Genomic DNA, 24,859 nt, shown 5'->3' on the forward strand with positions numbered 1-24,859 from the left:
AAAGTCAGAAACAGATCTTATAATTAGCTTTATGGACACAGAAGCATGGTGTTAACTCAGCAGAAAGGTCAGTACAATGTACAAAAATAGCAGTAGAGATGGATTTCGTGCTACCAGTGCTGCTTTCTCTCTCTCTCTCTCTCTCTCTAGTCCTCTGATTAAAATGATCTGGGGGTGTGTGGGGTGGTTTGTTGTTTGGGTTTTTTTGTCTCTATCTATAAATGATGAAAGATAGTGCTTATCTTGTCATCCAGACCTAAGGAACACAAAGGTATTTCTTTTTTCCACACCAACACAGAAGGAGGTCTCAGTGGGGCTGGGGCATCATTTTGATTTGAAGTTGCTTGTAGGATCCATTTACAAGACTTCGCCTTAAGACCTGATAAATGTTTTTCCCTAAAGTTACTCATCCATTGGCTGTCTTTAGCTTTGTGTCAACAGAAAAGCGGTAGCTTTTCAGGAAGCGACTCGGATCACTTAATGCCTCGTTGGCTAAGGGGAGAATGACACAAAACGCGTTGAGAAGCTGAGCAAAAATAAACTGAAGAAATGTAAAAGATACAATCCCTGAGGGTGCAATATCTTGTTGGCACTTGATCCCGACAAACTCATTTTTCCCATCACTGTAATGAAAATTGACATCAAAAAAAAAAAACACTCCAAAAAAATGAAACATAGGTTTAAGAAGCTGCTGCAGGTAGAGCCTGTTAGTAAGATTATTTTAAGAGATATTTGAGAACACAGCACACTGCTCAGGGCCTGAAAGTACCCAGCAAAAGGCTCCGTCAGATCCTGGGTGCAACGAGCAACATGCAAGCTTCTGGAAGAAAGTGAGTAGGTCTGAAGAAAGCACTTAGACACACATATGGAGACATGCACATGGGCCTGTTAAAAAAAACCCCAAATGAAACAAAATAGAAAAAATTCAACCTATTTTACCTCCGATACTAATCAAAAGCAAACCCTGAACCAGTAGAGCACAGGAAGCCTTCAGACCCTACGACATAGACGACTACCACTGCGCTACTCCAAAATCTCAAGATCACTTTTATGGTTTTATGTGACAGGACTGTTTCCCTTTATCAGCTTCTGTAGCTGTTACAGACTCCAAATACCAGATACGTCTCCTTTCTTGACAGCTTCCATTATGGAAATAATGCTTCAGGCAGGAAACGTCCTCGGCTCCTCTTCAGTCCCAGCTCTCACACCCCCACAGTTGGGACCGCTTCCCTTCTCCTTCCTGCCTGCATTCCGAGCGAGAGGAAGGGTCACCGTGGAAGACTGCTCTGTGCTGCTCACATCCTTACACACTCTGAACAAAACACTGTTTTCTCACTTGTAGGTCCTATAAAGACCGAGCAGCCCAGCAGGAAGAGCTGAAACTAAACCCTTATCCCTTTTCTTTTGCAAAAGGTAAAAACAGAGACAAATGCCAAAAAGCTTAAAACGTTTACTTACTCTGTTACCTTTAGGACCTGGGTTACCTTCCGGTCCAGCTAAGCCCTATTATGAAAAGACGTGAGTTGTACTTCAGTTTAAACAACAAGATATGCTCCATTTACAAGAACTGTTAGAGTATTTAACTGTGAACTGGCAATACAGTCTTAAAATTATTAGGATTGAAGAGGAAGGTCATCAAGCAGTCCCATGGGACCACATTCAGAAAGGTTTCCCATTAATTCATGGTTGAAATCTCCTTTATATTAAAATTATTTCTTCCGTGAGGTAATTTATTTTTTCCACACCCAGTAATTTCACATTACAGTGATGTAATTTCACAGGATATTCCACAACTTTTATATTTGGACACATTACCAAGTATTTTCAAGCCAACGGCAGAGCAGCACATGGAGTGCAAACGCTCTAACCATTTTATGCGATTCAACACAAACATGTTATCATCAATTACTATAGAAGTCCCTTACAATATTTCATAAAATATGTAAATATATAAAATACATAAAATATGTAAATATGTAAAATACATAAAATATATTCTAACTACAAAGTTAAATTGTTGAATTAGGCTCATACACATTTGTATAGGGAAATTAATGAATATTTTCCTAGAGGAAAGCTGGGGAAGGGCTCTTTATCAGAGAGTGCAGGGACAGGACAAGGCGGGGGCTGTAGTTTTAAGCTGAAAGAGGGGAGATTGAGAGGAGATCTGAGGAAGAAATGTTTTGCTGTGAGGGTGGGGAGGCCCTGGCCCAGGGTGCCCAGAGCAGCGGTGGCTGCCCCATCCCTGGAGGGGTTCCAGGCCAGGTTGGATGGGGCTTGGAGCCCCTGAGCCAGCGGGAGGTGTCCCTGCCCATGGCAGAGGGTTGGAATGGGATGGGCTTTGAGGTCCCTTCTAACCCAAACCATTCTATGATTATATTCCATGATCCCATGATTTCCACTCTATGTCTTATTTGTATCACTGGTCTGTCAGCTTATATCAAAATTAAAAATATATATAATGTTTATATTAGTGTTTGTGTTTATAAGAAAGCTGCTTTCTGGCTTTATCTGTTCTCCTTCTCAGGTATCTGAATGGGGTGGGGGGGAATATTTTACTGTTCTATTTCCCTAAGGGGCTGAAGAAATAGCTTCAGCAGTGAAGTACCTCCACTGGTAAAACCCAGGAGGAAGCTTCATATTGCTTCTGAAATTGAAATAGGAAGATGATAAAACACATAGAACCACAAGAGATTTAAGGAGGAGTGTGAAGTGTTGAGACACTCAGTACTTCAGTAATGTCATTTTTGTATTCCCAAACAGTACAGCATTACCGCATTCAATTCAGCCAAGTTTCAAATCCACAGGACTCAATACTGTTATAGGATATAACAAATATATTTCTACGATTAGTAGTTCCAACCCCCCCACAGAACTGCAAAGACATCAGTATAGTTACTGCACCTGCCTGCCAGGGTAACCGACTGCCCCGGGACTGCCAGCCAAGCCTGGAATTCCCTAAATGGAAAAAGAGGTGGGAGAGGGAAATAAAGGAGAAAAAAAGAACAGATTTTATGTCATGTTTTGGAGTTTCTTAGTTTTATCACTTCTATTTCAACAACTACTCATTAAAGACAGCTTAAGCTCAAGGAAAAATTGCTTTTTGAGCGAGCTACACAGATCATCACAGATATCTAAGTAACTCCATCAATTTCAGCTACACATCCTTTTGAAAGCATCCCAAGAAAAGCAGTCTAAGATTTTGTGAAATAAGGCAGTGCACCCCTTATTTCCATAATAAAAACATAGATGCTATTATACAAAGTAATTGAAGAGGACAACAAGAGACAGATCCTTATCACGAAGTAACTGCACTGGTCTTCTCTGTATTTGGACAAGTGTGTTAAGTGTTCCATTAAAGAAGAATCCTTGTGTCCTTAACAAAGTAAAGTTTCTTTTTCTCTTCCAGAATCAGGTCATGAACATGTAGAACTTCTCTCCACCCACTTCCTCCTAATCAAACCCAGAAGCAATTTTTATCTACACATCCGTTTATTTTCAGATAACTGTGCTTTCCTGAAGCAGAGACAAATCGGATGGCTCCATCACCGAGCCAGAGGAAGCACTTCTGTTCAGTTAATTCTATTTTAAACAAGCCAACTCCGTAAACTGGACGGTCTCCCTTCCTGACCCTTCAACCCACTGCCACCTGTCAGTGCCACCATGGCGAGGGATCAGAACTTCCTCTCCAAGCTGTTCACACCTGATTTATGGGGAAACAACTGCCTTAGGAAGCGGAATTGGGCAGTGCGGATCCAAAAAGGGGTGGTATTACTTTTTGCCATTGAGGTGATTCTGTCACCTGCTTTCAGCCAGTAGTGATTCATCTTCTGAAGATAATCCAACGTGGAACTAGGATCCATGATCCATTTTAGCTCAGCTGTACCTCAAAATATGTGTATGTGAAAAAAATCCCTAAAAATTCAGTAGAATCATTGCATTTACAATTTATCTTTTAAACCTTTTCTTTTTTTTACCAGCCGTACGAGGAGCTCAAGCATCCACAAATTCATAAGAACGCCTGTCCTGACTGTACAACCTTCTAAAAACGACAGACACAGGCAGGTGCTACAGATGACAAGGCATGGTTTAACCCATCCCTTCTCCTGCCAGCCCTGAAAAAGCCAGGAGGAAGAATTACTCGCAAAACAAAGCACTTCAATCCACAGTGCTCTGTTACAAGTCAGGTCGGAGTGGTTTCTAAGTGGTAACATTGAAAGGGAATATTGACAGCAGCAGTATAAGAACACAGAGATATCAAACAGTTGCACATCATCGGGTTTCACATTCTATAGTTGCCTTTGAAGGAACTTATGTTATCCTCGATTGCAGGAATAATGAGCAGAATCACTTTTCAATGCACATGCCACTTTTCCCCCTTCATGGCAACTAACTAGTTACTTTTCACCTGCAACTTCTTCAGACTGAGATTCCTTTTTGTTCAGTGGCCATCCCTTTATCTCACGGCTAAATTAGAGTCATCACAGAAAAATGCCTGTGGGCCTGTGAAAAAAATCACCACTCATTCAGCTAAGATTTGTGTATAAAACTCATTAAGGTCATGGACATATTCATGCGTTTCCATCTCCTTTCTGGTGTCCATCATCCGTTATCATCACTGTTTCCCTCTCAGTGTCTTCCGCAAAGCTTCCATCAATTCTGCCATTAGGAGTCTCATTAATGCTAACGAGATTGGACGCCTTTCAAATTCACATTCAGATTGCTTCTTGGACTGACATGGAAGTGAGAAAAAGTACTAAATAACTATTTCTTTTTCTACACGCTAGGAGATTTAAAATGCATTAAATTAGCAGAGGTTTAGAGAGAATTTGAACTGCGCTTCTAGAGAATTTTACACCAACCTCTGCCAAGCCAGCGCGGTAGCTGAAGAAAAACAAGCTGGTCTTCTCCATTTCTTTTAGACCACTTGTTACTACACTCATCTTTAAATAATCTGAATTCTTGGTCAAGAATGATCAAGTATTTCTTTACGCTGTCAGTAATTTACACTGATTGCTTATATTGAACACTTCTATGGGATGATGCATTCTTCCCTCCTCAATTGTTTATCTGTAGAGCAGCGTGTACTGTGCTTTCATCACTTACCTGCTCACCCCGTGGTCCTCGCAGTCCCAGATAACCCTTAAGACCCTACAGGTAGAGAAAGAGATATATGATAAATACAATAGAACACACAAACTGGACCTTTTTTTACCTACTCCAGTCTCCCTTTATCAAGAAAAAATTATCCACGCTTGTTCGCCTCCAGCATTAGTGTGGATTACCTTTAGCAGCTCAGAGAAGAGCTGAGTTAGAGGAGTAAGAAATCTTGATGGCAGCTTAAACTATTCCAAGATATCCACATGCTTAAAAACAGTTCCAGACTTATACTCCTTTAAACACATGAGTATGGGGGATGCTGTCCCCAGTTATGGCTGAAACTCCAGAACTGGATTTGGTACAGCTCCTTTTCCCCCATTCCAAATCCTTGCTACAATGCCCTTTACCAAGGTAGTTCAGAGCACACGTATGAGTGCACGGTCACCCACGCTATTTTAAGACATTCTCAAGAACAACAGACCTTCCAGGACACGATATCTCTTTTAAATATTCACATAGAACAAATTCCAGCCCTTATATTATGGAATTTATATCAGCAGGGAGAAGAGCCTGTTCCTCATCCCAGAAATCTTCCCTATGGTGCTGGAATCGTGAAGCTGTCACACTTCACTCCCTGCACATCGACTATTTCATGCACATTTTAGCTTTTAAAAAAAATAAAATTAAAAATAGAGCTGTAACCTGCCATTTGCATCCGTACACTTGAAAGAGGAACCTCATTCTTGGATTCTGCACATGGTACTGCACATACCCAAGCAAGCTGGCCTAACACGGAGACTGTAACACTTGCACGATTGATGCAGAAGCCAAATGTCTGGTCTCCACATCCTTTGCAAGAGGTACTGGGAATACGCAAGCTCCAAAAGCTGCAGCTTGAAAGAGAAAGCCCCAAACAATTCTGATTCTGAACAGAAATCTATCATAAAATTGGCCTCAAAGCCATTGACTGAGTAGGAGTGTCTTCGCCGATGTCAAACATCTGGCTGCCTCGCAGCGTGATGATGCTTATTAGTCAGTAGAGATTTGAGACCCGCTGTAATGAGAAGGAATTCTGCAACTCATTTCAGGAAATCAGGTGTGCCAAAGTTTTAGATAAGCTTCTGTGTGACCACAAAGAGTATTTCTGCAAGCATTTAATTTTATTATCATATACAAACTTAAAAGATTGAATTATTTTGCTTGGTGATCATTTTAGATAATAGAATGGTTTGAGTTGGAAGGGACTTTAAAGATCACATCATTTCAACCCCCCTCCCACTGGCTCAGGGGCTCCAAGCCCCATCCCACCTGGCCTGGAACCCCTCCAGGGATGGGGCAGCCACCACTGCTCTGGGCACCCTGGGCCAGGACCGTCCCACCCTCAGCGTGAAGAATTTCCTCCTAATGTCTAATCTAAAAGAGAAAATAAAAATGAAAGACATCTGTCAGGTCTCAAAGTTTGGACTTTGCCAGTATAAGGTTGCTTGAGGACTCTTGATCCAAAAGAGATGTTCTCCTCAAGAAGCCCAGAGGCCTCCTTTTCCCAAAGCCCCACACAGAGCAGGTGTGTCCTTTCATTTTGCGAATCGCACACAGGGCACTGCAAAACTATAATGCATTCTGGTTTCAATCCTCTCCTGTAGCTGAAGTCTAAATAATTTATATAGGTTAGCTTGAATCCAAAGTCTGCACTGCTGCTGGGAATAAAGAATCTGTAATACAAACAGCCAGGAGCTGATCTTGTATAAACCAGTTAATACGAAATGTCCCAGTTTACTATATTAACACACGCCTAAAACCATTCTATTCTATAAATTTCTAAAGCATAAGTAAAGATGCCAGAATAAGCCAGCAGCACATGTTTAGCTGTCAGAAAGCCAAGTAGTTTTTACAGTCTCAACCCATTCTGTTTCATGAGTTTTACCCCTTTCAGAATTTTATCCTCTATTCCTAAACAACCAACTAAAGTTGGTGTTGCTAGAAGAAATCTCTCAGGAGTTTATTATTTCTGTACAAGGAGAAAAGGAAATCAAGTGCTGCTCTACACAGAAACACTCGAAGAGACGTTTATCAACATTTATCAACCCCCCATCGCAGAGGTGTTCGAATTAGATGATCTTTAAGATCCCTTCCAACTCAAATCATCCTACGATTCTCCGATTTAATTTCCAAGTGTGTCAGTTCAACACGCGCACGGACTCTCTCAAAAGAAGGCACACAAGGAATGGAGAGATGAAGAAGACAGACTGGTTACTGGTGTGCATGTTTCTACACAACAGCATCTTACCTCCGCTAGAGGAAAACTAATCTGAACTCTTGTTTTATAGTACACCTGTACCCTTATTGAGTTTTAACATGGCCTTAATTCATTCTAAATCACTTAACGCTGCCTGGGAATGAAGCTAAACCATGCTAAAATGAGTATCGCTCCAAAACCAGAGTTTTCACGCACGTGTTTCCTTTACTATGACTTTGACAGTCCTCTCAAAATACTTTGGTTTTCACTAACCAGAGTGCTGGAGCACCTCCTACATGAGGATAAGGTGAGAGAGTTGGGGTTGTTCAGCCTGGAGAAGATAAGGCTGCAGGGAGATCTTATGGCAGCCAATCAACCCCAACTCTCTCAGCCTGTCCTCGTATGGGTGCCGCTCCAGCCCTTGGATCACCTCCATGGCCTTCTCTGGATTCGCTGTAACAGATCCACATCCTCCCTGTGCTGAGGACTCCAGAACTGTGTGCAGGGCTCCAGGTGGGGTCTCACCAGAGTGGAGCAGGAGGGCAAAATCCCCTCCCTGGTCTCACTGCTTTGGATGCAGCCCAGGAGACGGTTGGCTTTCTGGGCTGCCAGCACACGTTGTCAGATCAGGTTGACCTTCTCAGCCCTGGGGTGATGGGGAAGGAGGAGGTCACCATTCTGTGAGGTTTCTGGACCGATACAAAGAAAAGTTTGAGTGCTGGTTTAAAAATGGCCCCATCAAGACAGCTCCAGATGAGAGATCCATGCAGCTGCTCTGGAAACAGCACTCTCCTCTAGCCAACACTCATCTCCTGCCATTGCTTCTCCACTTCAAAAGATGCTTGAAAGGAAAAGGCCTTTAAACACTTCATAAACATGTTTCTGTTCTTATCCTAGAACAAATTTGGAGCCCTACACCTCAAGCAAATCTTGGCTTTTTATAGTATGTGTTAAGGCATGAGAAGTATTATATATTTTATATGCAACCACAAGGACGCATACTCCGACACATGGCATGTAATGAAAACTACAGTCAATCGCAATAAACCGTTCCCAGAGTACTGATTATTAACATACGTTTGGTTTACTGTTTTACTGAAAAACTGTCAATTCTAAGCTTTATAAAAAGAAACACATCATTTTAGAGTTCCCACCCAAAACAGTAGTTTGCTAGTGCTGTTCTACTGCATGGAGTGCTTATAAAAAATACCTACTTTTGGGGTAAAATTAATCTTTCCAATAAACTCTCCTTAACACAACCTCACATATTCAGAAAATTAGAAGCAAAAGCACATGGAATATGGCTTCTTAAAGTCATTCCTGTCAAAAAAAGAAGTGAAAATAATATCCAGTCCTGCCTCAATCTTCCACAACCCATGTCTTTCTATGACCACCAAGTAACGTTGCATAGGAAGTTCAGAACCAGACAAATTCTGATTAGAAAAACCTGTTAAATGCAGTTTTCTCCACAACCAAAGCTACCCTAGAGCAGGGCAATCATGCACACCCTCCACTTCAGCTTTCCAAAGCCACTGCCCCAGTTAATGGGAAATGGATGATGAATTCCATAAAGAAAAAACTCACATTTCTTGATCTTTCAGGAAAACATTGACAAACATCAAGATGACAAAAAGCAATCATCAAGAAGTGAGCGTAGATTTGTATTACACTATTATAAAAACCTGGAGGAACGTTAGAGCTTTTATTCGCTGTCAAATACCTCATGGTTTAGAAACTACACAGTTAACACAAATCAACCCTCAAAACCAAACAGAATTTGAGACACTACTAAGTCATACATAAGGGTTTTGGTTTTTTTCCCCTTCTTTTTTAGCAAGATGAGACTGAATATCAGAAATATGTTATTTATTCAATATTATAGCAATCCCTCAACAGTATTGGGGTACAAACCAAAAATGGAAGCCCTTGAAATGGAAGTACAGGGATCTGGGCAGGCTGGATCAATGGGCTACAACCAGTGGGATGAGGTTCAACAAAGCCAAGCGCCAGGTCTTGCACTTGGGACAAAACAACCCCCACGCAGCCCTCCAGGCTTGGGAAGAGTGGCTGGAAAGCTGCCTGGCAGAGAAAGACCTGGGGGTGCTGGTCAACAGCGGCTGAACATGAGCCAGCACACATCCACCTTGCATTCCAGCAAGGGAGGGTTCCATGAAAATGGAATCTTACCTTCTGGCCTTTGATACCTGGTGGGCCTGGAAAGCCTATGGGGCCTGGATCCCCCTGTGCAACAAAAACAGAGTGATAGAATAGTTTGGGTTGGAACGGACCTTAAAGCCCATCCAGTCCCACCTCCTGCCATGGGCAGGGACACCTCCCACTGGATCAGGGGCTCCAAGCTCCATCCAACCTGACCTGGAACCCCTCCAGGGATGGGGCAGCCACCGCTGCTCTGGGCAACAATATCCATAATTATGTTTCACTGGAACATGACACAGACTTATAAATGTGTAGGACCTCATATCTTTGCATTCTTGGACATTTTTAAGGCTCTTAAAAAAGTGGTTACATACAACACAACATACAATAATATGTTCACTTATCACCTAATTTTGTCTGTCTTAGACGACTTTCTGCACCAACGCAAGGTACTAAAGAAAACTGGCAGCTATACTTTGCTATATCAGTGGGAACAGAATTCAACGTCTTTGTTCTAAAAGCATTTCCATTTCATTTTTAACTATTTTATTTTTACAATGAAATCAAATGTAGCATCTAAGTTTCATTATTGAATATCATTTATTTGTCTTTTGTTCATTACTGGGCTGCTCAGCCTCACACAAGTATCAAAATACACCAGCATCACAGTAAATACAAAGCCTTGTGTGCTCATACTTGTCTGAATATTAAACAGGACTTCAACAAATGAACAGGACAGTCAAAACATTTTGCTCTCATTTAGATAATTTACCTTTTCCCCACATTTTGCCTGTCCTGGAGAGAATCCTGGGTCTCCTTTAGGGCCCTGTGGCAGAGAAATTACGCTCGTTAATATTCCCAAGGAAGAGAATTTTTAATAACGCGTGTAGAAACGTACTTTCACTGATAGAGCAAGAGGATATTTAGATAAAATGCACTTATTGTAGATTTTTTTTCTCATCGCTTTTTCAGTAAAGAACTACGACAAAATACAACAGTGTACTGCATCCAGAGGAGGCTACAAAGATGATCCGAGGGGTGGAGCACCTCCCATCCGAGGACAGGCTGAGAGAGTTGGGGTTGTTCAGCCTGGAGAAGAGAAGGCTCCCAAAAGACCCTATAGTGACCTTCCAGTGCCTGAAGGGGCTCCAGGAAAGCTGGGGAGGGACTGTTCACAAAGGCTTGTGGGGATGGGACAAAGGGCAATGGGTATAAACTGGAGAGGCAAATACATTATAAACCAAATCCTAGGAGTGATTGGTTGTGATTATTTTCCTAGTGATGTATTCTATTACACAGCCAACATATATATTGCGAAAATCAATTATAAACTTTAAAGTTGCACTGTTCCTATAAAACTCCATAATACCAAAAAGCACACAAACAATATCAAGTCGCTCGGCTTTACAGCCCTTGACACTGAAAGCTTTATTAGATTTCTTTTTCTGTCCTCCAGCAGTTTTTAACACCTGCCACAACAGGTCAGATTCCTGCCACGAGGAATCGTACTAAAACAAATCAGCGTTGCTGCTGGTTTTTTCCTAACACATCTATCAAAGTGTTCAAACTAAATATGAGCTGAAGGCATCCTGCAACTGCACAGATCTGTCAAATCTATTTAAAGGGCCTCCGTTACACAAGTTCGAAGGATTTTATTTGAGCTTCCAGTCAAGTATTTTGTCTTTGGTTTTAAATATCACATCCATAAATCTTCAGAAAATTATTCCAGCATATTCATCAAGTGACAATGTCTGAACTAATAGAATATTTAAATATCAAAGGTTGGGCACAGACAAAAAAAAAAAGGAATTTATGGAGAATGACAGGCTATATTTCTTGCCTTTTATTTTAATTAAAAGAGGGAGGTAAAAGTTTACAGCAATTAAATATTTATTCTCACTTAAATTCCAGTTTATCAAAGAGGTCAAGCTGATTTACAGTAACTCTTTAGGGAAGCACTCACTTCTTGAATGGATAACAGTTTCCAGGTCACCATTCTGCAACACAGGATTCCCCTCCCCCTCAAATAAAGCTCTGTTTTGTTTTTATTTGAAGTTCAATTTGATTGATTACATTTAATTAAAATGTTTATAGTAACAGCCTCCATCTGTAAACCAAAGAAGGTCAACTGCTTCTATTATGGGAAAGAGTACTGAGGCTTCCAAAAAGTCGTTAAGAAGTTTGTGTATTTACATGACAACATGAATGAATCAACTCACCTTTGGTCCTGGCAATCCTGGCAAACCTGGATTACCATGTGGTCCTGGAATACCCTAAGAAATAAAAACAAGAAAGAGTGGAGTTATTCAGTATTCCAAAGGGATAATTGTGAACAGTTTGCAGGGAATCATTTTATTACATCATTGTTGCTTTTAGAAGCACTGGTTTCCATTTACAAAGGATTCTCAAGAAATGAAACATGCACATTTTTCTAAAAATCAAACGTGAAGTTGAACATTTCCCATTCTTTTAAAAATCTCAGTTTCTAAAAATCTGTTTCCATTGTCTTCCCAAGTAAAGCTCCGAGGAGATCTTATAGCAACTTTCCAGCACCTGAAGGGGCTATAAGAAAGCTGGGGAGGGGCTGTTCACAAAGGCACAGAGTGATCGGATTGGAGACAATGGGTATAAACCGGAGAGGGGCAGATTTAGACTGGACATAAGGAAGAGTTTCTTCACAATGAGGGTGGGGAGGCCCTGGCCCAGGGTGCCCAGAGCAGTGGTGGCTGCCCCATCCCTGGAGGGGTTCCAGGCCAGGTTGGATGGGGCTTGGAGCCCCTGAGCCAGTGGGAGGTGTCCCTGCCCATGGCAGGGGTGGGACAGGATGGGCTTTGAGGTCCCTTCTGACCCAAACCATTCTATGATTCTAATTCTTAACAGGTATTTGGCACCCAGTCACTGCAACGCTGCTCCCCATCTCCAAAACTTAAGAGGCATGGGATAAAGATCAGAAAACTCACATTTTGAGTGAGAAGACTGCAGAAAGAGGGAGGCGGATCACTTCTCACTGACTTAAAAGATGGCTCAAAGCAATGTATTCCACCTTTGCTAAACAAACCACAGACATAAATCCTTCACCCATCTGATTCTCCCACAGCCAGAGCAGAAAATGGGCTTGTTACTAACAGAGTCGGACTTCAACCATTCCAGCAATGGAATGGGCTATCAGAACTCTCTATGCCGTCCACGACTGGTCTCTGTTCCCGCAATACACTCAGCAATCCTCACCCCTTGACAAACTGTGCATTAGGGAAAATATTTGTCGCGACAGCTGTCAGCAGCTATTCATCTGCCGAAAAGCAAAGGACCAGACTGGTTTAAACCCACCCCTGTTAAGTGGGCAAAAAAAGCTTTTATGGAATTCACTAAGGCTGAAGTTCCACCCAAACAATTAATCTAAACACCAAAAATAATAAGAAAACTTTCCAGCTTTCTCATAGAAAAGAAATTACGAAGAAATGTTTTGCTGTGAGGGTGGGGAGGCCCTGGCCCAGGGTGCCCAGAGCAGTGGTGGCTGCCCCATCCCTGGAGGGGTTCCAGGCCAGGTTGGATGGGGCTTGGAGCCCCTGATCCAGTGGGAGGTGTCCCTGCCCATGGCAGGGGGTGGAACCAAATAGGCTTTGAGGTCCCTCCTAACCCAACTCATTCCATGATTCTGTTCTATGATTTTCTACTTTTAACTGTGTCTTGTCCACACTCTTATCTCCATCTACTCTAAAAGCACCAGTTCAGTTTTCAGCCCCTCTGACACTTCCCTACCCAGTTAGACCAAGTTTGGAAAGCCAGCAAAGCAGAGGATGCTCAACACACACACTACCGAGCAGCAGTTTGTTTAAACATTCCCCAAAGAATAAGTCAAAACTCCTCCCACACATGTGCTGAGCCTTCATCTAAACTAATCCTTTATCTCCTACTTGCGATTTGCCTCCACGAGTGCCCTCCAGCCATAACCACTTGCACCCCTAAACACCACGGCCCAAAGTCTTCTACGCAACAAATGCCAACCTGTCCCCTCCAGCTGCTCTTCCCTCAAGACTCTCAAATCAACCACAACCTTGGGGACTGCCCAGGTAACCAATCGTTGGTGTGCTGCAGGGTTCTTCTGTGCACTTGGCAGCTGGGGCATGAATTTCTGCTCCGGGTGGCAAAGCCTGTGCTCTGTCCCTGCGCACGAGGCACAGCTGCCGTCCCCGCTCAGGACAGAGCGCCCCCAGTAACACGAAATAAACCAACGTTTGCTACTATAGCTCATTTTTTGTGCAAATTACCCAGATAGCTACAACACTTTTTATTAAGCTGCTGAAACACAGGAGAGCAAAACATATTTTGAGAGTGTTTTTCCCCCTCTGCAGTCCTGCAGTGGTTAATTTTGTGTGCCCTGCCTGCTCCTCTGTGGCCATGGCATGCATTACTCACTCCCCCTCGTTCCAAAAACAAATGAACATGACCTTAGATTGCAGCAGATGGGAGCAACGTGGAAAAGCTATAAGTTAATATTGTGAGCAGCAAAAATTAGGTACAAACGTAACGATGCTCTGCGTACGCACCCATACGCGGAATCAGCTACGCTGGAGGCTTGCAGCAGAACCAAACCGGTTTGCTTTCCCTTCCTTTAACCCATCTGCCAAATATTAAGCAGCATACACTTTCGTAATGACCAAGCGTAGAAATAAAGCTGAGAAAAACAAAACGCTGCAAACTCCAGCTTGATTATCGCCGACCTCCCCAGAGCCACAGAGGAACACGTGTTCTACTCACCCGAGGACCTCTCTTTCCTGATGGACCAGGTAAACCTGGAGGACCTGGAGGACCCTGTTGATAGAAAATCAAAACAATCAAGGGTAAAACTCACTACAAGGACAGTATCACGGGTCTGAATCAGACCAGCTCTTGTAACCAATGACTTTCTGCTTGTGCAGACTTTCTCAGCTTGCAAAACAATTCCCAAACAAGCATGTGTGGTTTTAATCTGGCTCTAAATCAGATTTCTGTTTAGAAAGTATCTTATGTCGCAGGAATTGGAGCTAACGACCTAGAGAATAACTTTCACTTAGGTGGATTTGTATCAAAGGAAGAAGAGATCAGAGACAAGCAAGTGCAGTGTATTTCAAAACAAAGAATAATTAAGCCTTTTTAGCAAGCACGCTGGCATGCCAAACGTTTTAGAAAAGTCAGGGTTAACTGTGAAAAATGAGATACCACCTCACAAAAAAGATAGACATGAACTAGAAGAAAATAAACACAGACAAATGATTGTTCTCTTCCCTCTTAAAAGCTTCTGATAAGAATAACCGGTGGCACATTCCCCCTTGTATATAATGAACAGCATTCGTTTTAAAGAAAAAAAACCCAGATTGTTTTAAAATGCAACTGTATAACCAGATGTATCCTTTGGCAATAAATTAGATGATTAATCACTATAAGAATATTAGACAGTATACCAGCCTCTGTACATCTAGTTGGTTTGACCATAGAAATCTTTCCTTTTCTTTATTTGATTGCTGTTCACATTCAAAACTCGAGAGTCTGCTTCAAAATACAAACGAGAGCTCTAAAATCGCACTGATTTATATTTTATTTCAACTATCACCCTGGAGTCCTAAGGGGTGTGGGTTATTCTTAAGGGTGAATTCAGCTCCCATCCAAACCCTAGCACAGCAAGACTCACTTTTAACCAAAAGCAAGTACGCCAACCCCATCAAGGATCTCACAAAGGAGGTTGATGGCAGCAGGAAGGGGTTCAACTTGCTCTTTCACCCTCATTTCCTTACACTCCTTGGTTCTGTCTATCCTACAGCCCCTCAGCTGAGGCATTAAGTAAAACACTGAAAATCAGAGCGCCCATCGCCAAACAACACTGCTGAAAGGTGGTAGTGATACCAGGGAAACCAGGACAACTCTGGTGGCTGTGGAAAAAGGAGAAAGAAAGAGGAGAGCAGGGGAAAAAAAACAAATTCCCCTTGGGGTTTTATTAGCAACCACTAAATCATTTTATTAAGACAAAATTGCATTTTTAAAGCCCTTAAGTTTTGTGGATGTGATAGTTTTTTTCCTTGGAAAGAACGTCACTAGCAGAGAAGACAGTGCCGCTTATGGACTCTGTCAAACCAATTCCAGTCATTTGGCCAAAATACAGACCACTTTGGGCAATTCTGGGAAAAACACTGTTGTCCTGAGGAAGACGACAAAATAGATTTTCCTCTCCAATTAACCATAATAATCTTTGGAGTCTAATTGTATTGCAACTGCCTTTAGAGTTTAGAGTTGGCAATAGTTGTGTGTCCATATAATCTGCATTAAGTCACGCTGAGTTCCATTTCTGAACTTACCTCTCCGTGTTATTTAGAGGAGACAAACCTGGGGAAGAGCCTGGTCTTTAGGTCAAACCATAACACGTGATAATTCTAGCATCGGGAGTTTACCCGATAGCACACATGCTCCCTAACATCCATATATTCTTCCAAAGTAAAAAAAAATCATAACTGCGTTTAATAATAAAAGAAAATGTCGCAGACTCATGGAAAGCTCTTGGCTTTGCATTATCCAAGTCCAAAACCATACCTAAACCAGCACAAACAGTTCCCACCCGGCCCCTGCAGAAGCAGTGTGCTTTTCAACCTCTCCTCTCAAACTGTAGATTAAGAGATGCACTTTGCTAAGATTATCATCTTGGGACTACAAAGAGAAATGTATTATTAAATAAAATTAATAATAAATTATAAATATTTTAAAGTTTTATATATATAACGTATATTAAAGAAAAATATATAAACAGTAAATTAAACATTTAAGTAAAATAGTTGCAAGCACTGTGCATTCCTTCATGATGCGCGGTACAGTTTTCCTCTATCCCTATTTCAGATGCTCTCTACATTTCCTTAAAAATACATTAATAGTCAACCCCCACTATTTTCCAAACATAAATGATAATGAGTATTTATTAACATCCCCATTAACATCTTTGCTGCTGATTTATTGAAGGAGGGCAGCGAGAACAATTTTTTAGGGCAATGAAGATGATCCAAGGGCTGGAGTACCTCTCATACGTTGATGGGCTGAGAGAGTTGGGGTTGTTCAGCCTGGAGAAGAGAAGGCTCCAGGGAGACCTTAGAGCAGCTTCCAGGGCTGAAAGGGGCTCCAGGAAAGCTGGGGAGGGGCTCTGGATCAGGGAGAGGATGAGGGGGAATGGTTTTCAGCTGAAAGAGGGGAAAACTAGATGAGATCTTTGGGAATAAATGTTTTGCTGTGAGGTGAGGAGGGGTTCCAGGCCAGGTTGGATGGGGCTTGGAGCCCCTGAGCCAGTGGGAGGTGTCCCTGCCCATGGCAGGGGGTGGGGCACTGGATGGGCTTTGAGGTCCCTTCCAACCCAAACCATTCCGTGATTCTATTGTTTCTAGTAACAAAACAATAATCAAACAAACAGCAAGAATCTCGAGGTTTTACCCAAATATGCAGATACTCCGATTTCTCAGCCTGGGTGAGGAAGCTTGAGGGTTACTTGCAGAGGTTAAATGTGAATAACTGCCCAATATATTCCCCCTGTGGCTTTGGAGAGCCTCAGCAAGCAACTTCTTCAACCGAGAAATCATCTAAGAGTGAACTCTCCGCTGACACTGTCCTTACTGCTGTTTACTTAGCACCTCACTGGGGACTTCTAACTGCCCTCTTCCAGGGTTCTCCCCCTCACACCTCTTGGTGAGGACAAGCAGATCTCATCCAGGACTCAATTCTGCCAGCGCAGGGCTTGCCTTTCCAGTTCCTCCAGGAAACACCTCCACTGCTTCTCCTTAGCAACTTGATAGCATTAGGAACACCGCCATTTAGTCTTCTATTTCTCCTCCCAGCTCAGTGTCTTCATAATCCAAAAAGCTTTTCTAATAGAGGAAACTACCTCCTAGCTCATTTCTCAGAGGAAGCCAAATCAGATAGGTCTGCAGATATGATCACCTACCACCAACAAACCTAAATCAGCTCTTTCACATCAACTCCTCTGTCTACCAATACGCGACTACTAATTGTTACTGTAAACTGCCTTAGGATTGTGCAATGAAGAACAGGGGTTTGAAAGTTAAACAATAAAAAATACAGACTGGATTTATTTATTTTTTAAGTCTTTATACAGTACAAACACCATCTGCAACACAGAAACGAGTGGTTCATCAGCTGAGAGGAGAAGCTTTCTTTCTGAAGTAGTGATTCGGGAGACCACACTGTTCCACTTTAAACTCATATTTTTGCAGGGGAATTTGGTCACTGCAATCGCTAAAATGTTAATCAGGGTATTGATAGTCTTGAAGAAATAGGTGCTCTTTTTCATATTCTATCTATAAAGGAAAGGCGGAATTCTGGAGCGCTGCTTTGCAGCGGTGGGTGAATTCCACAGCTGTGGGATCATGGAATACAAGGGGCCTAATTATACAAGGCAAGAGTCAGTTCTGGTAGATGATTAAAAGCTAAAATGAAGCTGAGGAGTTTAAGAACCACAAAAGCTAGTTCTTGCCTGTCAACTTCAATCGCAAAACATTATTTCTGTGCTGAAATCTTGAAAGGAGGTTCAAACCAACCACAACATAATGAAAGAAGCTAAAAAAGGGGGGTGGGAGGTTCATGCCTCATCAGGATATTTTGCTGAAAGGAAACTTTTCAAGGTCCTCAGTGCTGCTTTTTTAGGCTTCCCACTGATAAGGCTCTGTGGGTACTTATGTGTTAGAATCATAGAACAGCTTAGGTCAGAAGAGACCTTAAAAATCACCCATTTCCAACTTCCCTGCCATGGGCAGGGACACCTCCTATGGGATCAGGGGCTCCAAGCCCCATCCAACCTGGCCTGGAACCCCTCCAGGGATGGGGCAGCCACCACTGCTCTGGGCACCCTGGGCCAGGGCCTCCCCACCCGCACAGCAAAACATTTCTTCTGGAGATCTCATCTCAATCTCCCCTCTTTCAGCTTAAAACCACTCCCCAATATCCTGTACTCCTGATCCAGAGCTCCTCCCCAACTTTCCTGGAGCCCCTTTCAGCACTGGAAGCTGCTCTAAGGTCTCCCTGGAGCCTTCTCCAGGCTGAACAACCCCAACTCTCTCAGCCCGTCAACGTATGAGACGTACTCCAGCCCTTGGATCATCTTTTTGGCCTCCTCTGGACTCGCTCTAACAGATCCATGTCTTTCCCGTGCTGTGTGTATTAAAGCATTAGAGCCACACAGACACAAGCTGGATTATCTCTGGTCTTCTCTACATGGATGTACTAGACTGAGAAAGCAAACCAAAAACACCCCACCAAGTCCGAGGCCAACAGCGGCAGGCACCATGCCACGCAAGCTCCATGAAACATGATTCTTTACAAAAGCTCACATAGGAAAGGCCATGCAGAGACCTCTTCCTCCTTCAGCATCAACCTCTCTGGCAACACATTGCTTCACTTTTGCCTCTATTTCAGCGGGTGCCGCTGGCGCCTTCAGCCGAACCAGTGTCCACAAAGGTCTAGGTTAACTTCCCGGCTCTGCCACAGATCTCCAAGACCTGGGGCATGTTATTTAAAAATTACATGCATAAAAGAGACACAGAGAAGGCAGACAAACATTTCTAGAGTACAGCAAGGAGAAGCTGCAGCTACAGCTTTGGCGTGCTTTGTGAGGTTTCCTTCATAGCCTCTGTTAAACGTACATTGCTGCATTAGAGTAAAAAGAGTAGTAAAGATAACTTACAGGAGGTCCAGGTTCCCCCTTTGGACCTCTGAAACTTCCCATTTCAAACATTTTGTCAAGATCTTCATAGTTATAAGCATAATTATCAATACCAACGTCATAACTGTTTTCCACTGGGTAAGTCTCATCAGCATCAAATGCACCTTCCTGGCCTGGACCGAGCTGATTATCCAGAGAGAGGTCAGCAGGCAAACCAGACAGGGTTGTGTTGGAGATATGCTGATTTTTGCTTGGTTCATCTAAACGCTGGTCTGTTTTGTCCGTTTCCTTGCTTTTAGTTTTACCCTGCTTTACAGAGGTGATCAGAGAAGGCTCATTTTTCCTGCCTGCATCTTCTGTGGCGTTATCTAAAGTATCTGCATACGATCCTGTGGGGGTTTTAGTGATGTTTCTCCTTTCGCTCGTCCCCTGCTGATGAAGACTGACATTCTCCTGGAGTTGTGCTTCAGGCCAAGCTTCCAAGAGCAGAGATTTGGCTTCTGGAAGCTCTGATGCAGAGATATTTCTCCACTCTAAGTGTTCTGGTAGAAAGCGTATCGGAGCAATGTTGTTAACAGGAACTGTTGATGTTTCGTCCCTTCTATAGGCAGGGATGTCTTCTGAGTGGTATTTCTCATCAATCATTGTCTCTGAAAAAACATCCAGCCCATCCGACACACGTGGAGCTCCTCGCAGAGATCGATATGTTTCAGCCTGGCGACACTGCTGTTTCACATATTTACAATAGTTTGCAGAGGCCTCTGCAGAGGGAATAATATCTAGCTGACATATAACCCCTTCAAAGCTGACAGAGTGAGAGTTCATCCTTCCCAGGGTAAACAAACCATCCAAACCAAACGCCTCCACTTCAGAAAGTATTTCCCTGCTGTAGTACTTCTTTCCACACTCGGCAAATAACGAGACGCTCTTGTCCCTAATGTCAATGGCAAATGAATGCCATTGTTCATTATGAACACTATAATCAATGTGTACAGACTCCTTCCCTCCAGTGAACACCACTACCTTTCTTGGTAGCAACTGGACACCAAACTGCAGTCTGCTTTTCTTCCTAATACTGAAAAGGAAAGCATTTTTTACTCTGTAAGAATACAACCCAACTAATATGGTGAACTGACGCCCTAGACTGGATGGTAGGACTTGAGCGATGGGGGATTCGATATGTGCATCACTAGTTAATACAACTCCTGATGCAGTCAGATGAACACCCCGAGGCAACAGAGGTGACGTTGAGGGCACTGCTGTCTCTGATAGCTGCTGAACATCTTTCACGAGTCCTAGTTGGTGAAGAACATCTATGGCTGTAAAAAGAAACAAAAACAAACTGTTGATTCTGTTTACAAACTCATCAACTCAGATCCATATAAACAAATGTACGCACATCTTAATTCTATACTTTCCAGAGCAGGCATACAGCACACAGCAAGGCCACCAAATCCCTCGTGTGAGGCACGCCAATCTTTCACATAAATCAAACAAATAATTCAAGCCAGAACAAAACTTCCATCTTTGAAAACAAACAAATAAGCAGCACACATAGAAAGGTCCACATAATTCCCACTGCAGGTTACTTCATTTAAGAAATCCCCATTTGCTCTCTACAGCTTTTTCACAGCAGTCAAACACACTTTGTTAATTCCTATTTTATTTGGTTAATCGTGCCCAGTCTTTGAGCACACTTTTTTTCTTTAACTTTGGCTTTTTCTTCTGCAATAAACCCAGGTTCTTCCTCTTCATCAGAAAAGTGTAAATGAAAGTACTTGGGGGGATGGTTGCTTTGTTTTTAAGAAGGGACAAGTCATTCATCACCTCAGTGGCACATCAGGAGTCACTGGCTCGAAGCTGGTCTCTTCTCGCAAGTAAGAAGTGACAGGATGAGAAGAAATGGCTTTAAGTTGCCCCAGGGGAGGTTTAGATTGGATATTGGGAAACATTTCTTTATGAAATGAGTGGTGAAGCATTGGAAGAGGCTTCCTAAGGAAGTGGGGGAGTCTCCATGCCTGGAAGGGTTAAAAAAGTGCATAAATATGGCACTTCAGGACATGGTTTAGTAGGCACGGTGATGTTGGGCTGACGGTTGGATTGGATGAGCTTAGAGGGCTTTTCCAACCTTATTTTCATGGAATTGTAGAATCATTAAGGCAGCACTCATGGTGTTATTGGTTAAACTGCTTGTCTGGGCGTTGGTGAAAAATGCCACAGAAATACTGCAGAGACTGAGACAAAACACAATCATGGAAGTCAGAGACAAGAACTGACTGCACAGAGAACAGCTAATAATTTAAGATTGTGCCTAAATATCACATCCTAACCTCAAATATTTGGCAAGTACTTGTATTTTAAAATATTTGTAACTATATATTTGCATTTAAAAATAACAGTGCACGTGACCTGTCCATAGCATCATAAATTACCAACATTTCTTCTTACTGTGAGAAAAAGTATTAACGGTCTCAAGTTGGACCAGGGGAGGATTAGATTGAGTATTAAGAAATATTTCTCTACTGCAAGAGTGTTCAAGCATTAGAACAGGTTGATCAGGGCAGTGGTGGACTCTCCTTTGCTGGAGAGGTCTAAACCGTGTAGCCATGGCTCTCCAGGACACGGTTCCGTAGGCACGGTGGTTTTGGGCTGACAGTGAGACTTCATGAGTTCAGAGGTATTTTCCAACCTTAATGATTCTATTCTATGATTCTTATTGAAGTATAAATCAAAAAGCTTAAACTTAACTGGCTTAAACCAGTTAATTTAAAAATGACATTCAAGAGTATCACTACTAAATGTCAAACTGCAAGCAAAACTGCCAATTTTGGCAGTTCCGATTCGAAAACAGCACATTGTTTAACAGTTATTAAGAAAAGAAAAATCACCCGAGTGCATGATGAGAAACAAGACATTCTCCACATCCTGCAAACAGATCCCTGTGAACAACGACAGGTCCTGAGAAAGCTAAACACGAATAAACGCTTCGTGAAAAATGACAGCAAGAGATTAAGTATCAACTGATTATTCCTTGCTGACTTGCTGCCTGCTAACCCACTGTCGAGCCAAAAGGCTGTTCCAAGCTTTTTTGGCCAGTCGTTTCGTTTCTGATCCAACATGTATTTTATTTTAAGGCTTTCAGAAGCTCTTGGCAGGACATAGGGTTTTGGGAACAGGCAACGCTCTCAACTCTTCTTCCCAGCATGACAACCACTATTTTCTTTACCTATCAGTAGTCAGTTTTCTTTGTTTACCCATGTCTGGACAAACATCTGTCTTCACTTACTGTCCACTCAGCCCATCAGTCCCCCAAATTGTAGCAGCTCGTCTTCCTGAAGGAAAAGTTGTTTTGGGGTTTTGGTGTCAAGTGCTTTCCTTCCACAAGGACTTGAAAAATTCACAACCTTATTGCACTCATGGGGGGAGGGAAAACCTATCATGGGCTTTGGCAAAAAAGTCTTCTGACCCTCTTGTGGCACAGAAACAACCCCAAAATTAAATTGTGCAGGGCTGAGGGGACTTGGCTATTTGATCATTCCACACTCCTATTCTGTTCAGTCTCTCTTGTTCATTTTCCACTACTCTCCATACCCATGGCTACTCTGAAGGCAGGATATTTGGGGTGCTCTCTCCATTTCAGCAATCCTAGTATACAAATCATTTGTTTTCCCGTCTACCACCACGAGTAAGAGAAAGACAAGGGCCATTCACCACTCATCTCCACCAGAACCGAGAGTAATTACACATCAGGTTGCGCATTTCTTAGGTGATGCCGCATCTGCAGCTGGGTAGATGAAGATAGCTGGCTGCAGCCAACGCTCTCCTGGACACCAGGCCGAGCGACTGGCATAGGAAAGCCAACCTGGTGCATTGATTCTACACGTCCTTGCGCCACACTCAAAGTACTATTCCTAAAGGCTGAAGTTGTATCACAGAATGGTTGGGGTTGGAAGGGACCTCAAAGCCCATCCAGTTCCACCCCCTGCCATGGGCAGAGATACCTCCCACTGGATCAGGGGCTCCAAGCCCCATCCAACCTGGCCTGGAACCCCTCCAGGGATGGGGCACCACCACTGCTCTGGGCACCCTGGGCCAGGGCCTCCCCACCCTTCACAGGGAAAAGGTTCCTCCTAGGATCTCATCTAATTTTCCCTTCTTTCAGCTTAAAACTGTTCCCCCTAGTCCTATCCCTGCATCCCCTGACCAGGAAACCCTCCCCAGCTTTCCTGGAGCCCCTTTCAGTACTGGAAGCTGCTTTAAGATCTCCTCAGAGCCTTGCCTTCTCCAGGCTGAACAACCCCAACTCTCTCAGCCTGTCCTCACATCAGAGGTGCTCCAGCCCTGGGATCATCTCCATGGCCGCCTCTGGACTCACTCCAACAGCTCCATGTCCTTCCTTTACTGAGGAGTCCAAAACTGAACACGGGACTTCAGGTGAGGTCTCACCAGAGCAGAGGGATGTATCGTTGTATACATTTCACAGAACACTATTTATAGCAGCCTACCAAAACGAACAAGGCAGACCTTCCCATGGAAAGCACGCACAGGCTATCCCAGCAGCGCACAAGAGGAGGAATGTTAATTATTCTAGCTAGCATCTTCAGATTTGGCAGAACACTCTTTTTCTAAATACAACTCCCAAGAAAGTTCTAAAAACAACTTAAGCGTTAACATATTCTTAATGCAAAGTGTTAGCATATACTTAGACTGAAGGATATACAAGCTGTTCTTTTTTGAAGTTTCCTCAGTCTGCTGTGCTCTGAACTGCTTTTTCCAACCTTACTTACACATTGCTCAAATACAGTGAATGATGGACCGAATTCACCCAGGGACAGAAAACTGCATCAAAGCTCAATGCAGCACTTTGATCCGAAGCAAGCACTTCAGGTACACGAAGTCATGCACAGCATCTGTGCAAAGGAGTGGGGAGTCAGGACATGGAGAGGAGTTTCCATTCAGTAAGGTTCTCATATGGCTATCTAGAAATGCTGTTGAGTAATTAAAAGGAGTAGGAAAGCTCCTACATCTGCCGGTGACAAAATAAAAACCAATCAAATATAAGCATGTCAAGATCAGAGGCTTTACCCCACGTCTGCAAAGCTTTGGAAAGGGAGGTAGTCTCAGCTGAGAGGCAAACAAGCCTCAGAGCCCCCATGAGAGCTTGGCTCAGCTCTTAGGAAATGCTGGGAAAACCCCATCACCACAAGCCCACGGGTCTCTCCTTGAGCTGAATGTGAAAAATCAACAGCCAGTCCTACCAGGCAAAGAGCAGGCAACGAAAGGAAGGCAAAATTACAAAGATAACAAGGGAAAAAGAATGCAAGTAAAGAAAAAAAACCAGGCTTTGCCAGTTGCAGGGAATGAGAATGAAGACAACGTTGGTGAAAATAATGCAGAGAGGCTGCTGAACATTCACAGAATCATTGGATGGTTTGGGTCGGAAGGGACCTTAAAGCCCATGCAGTCCCACCCCTGCCATGGGCAGGGACACCTCCCACCAGATCAGGGGCTCCAAGTCCCATCCAACCTGGCCTGGAACCCCTCCAGGGATGGGGCAGCACCACTGCTCTGGGCACCCTGGGCCGGGGCCTCCCCACCCTCACAGCAAAACATTTCTGCTTAAGATTTAATCCAAACCTCCTCCTTTTCAGCTTAAAACCATTCCCTCTTGTCCCACAACG

General features: G+C 43.1%; 1 protein-coding gene across 1 annotated transcript in view; it reads right to left on the bottom strand.

Moving 5' to 3' along the window:
- The window catches only part of COL24A1 (collagen type XXIV alpha 1 chain), a 115,489-nt gene that overhangs the window by 83,027 nt on the left and 7,603 nt on the right, over positions 1-24,859 (bottom strand). Inside the window, exons 3-10 of the mRNA XM_054073376.1 lie at positions 19,200-20,497; positions 14,252-14,305; positions 11,713-11,766; positions 10,266-10,319; positions 9,524-9,577; positions 5,107-5,151; positions 2,905-2,958; positions 1,459-1,503 (exon numbers count right to left, since the gene is read on the bottom strand). Of these exons, the coding sequence (XP_053929351.1) occupies positions 1,459-1,503; positions 2,905-2,958; positions 5,107-5,151; positions 9,524-9,577; positions 10,266-10,319; positions 11,713-11,766; positions 14,252-14,305; positions 19,200-20,497 (1,658 nt within the window). The remainder of the gene's footprint in view (positions 1-1,458; positions 1,504-2,904; positions 2,959-5,106; positions 5,152-9,523; positions 9,578-10,265; positions 10,320-11,712; positions 11,767-14,251; positions 14,306-19,199; positions 20,498-24,859) is intronic.

The sequence above is a fragment of the Cuculus canorus genome, chromosome 8 (assembly GCF_017976375.1).
Source record: "Cuculus canorus isolate bCucCan1 chromosome 8, bCucCan1.pri, whole genome shotgun sequence".
Lineage (NCBI taxonomy): Eukaryota > Metazoa > Chordata > Aves > Cuculiformes > Cuculidae > Cuculus > Cuculus canorus.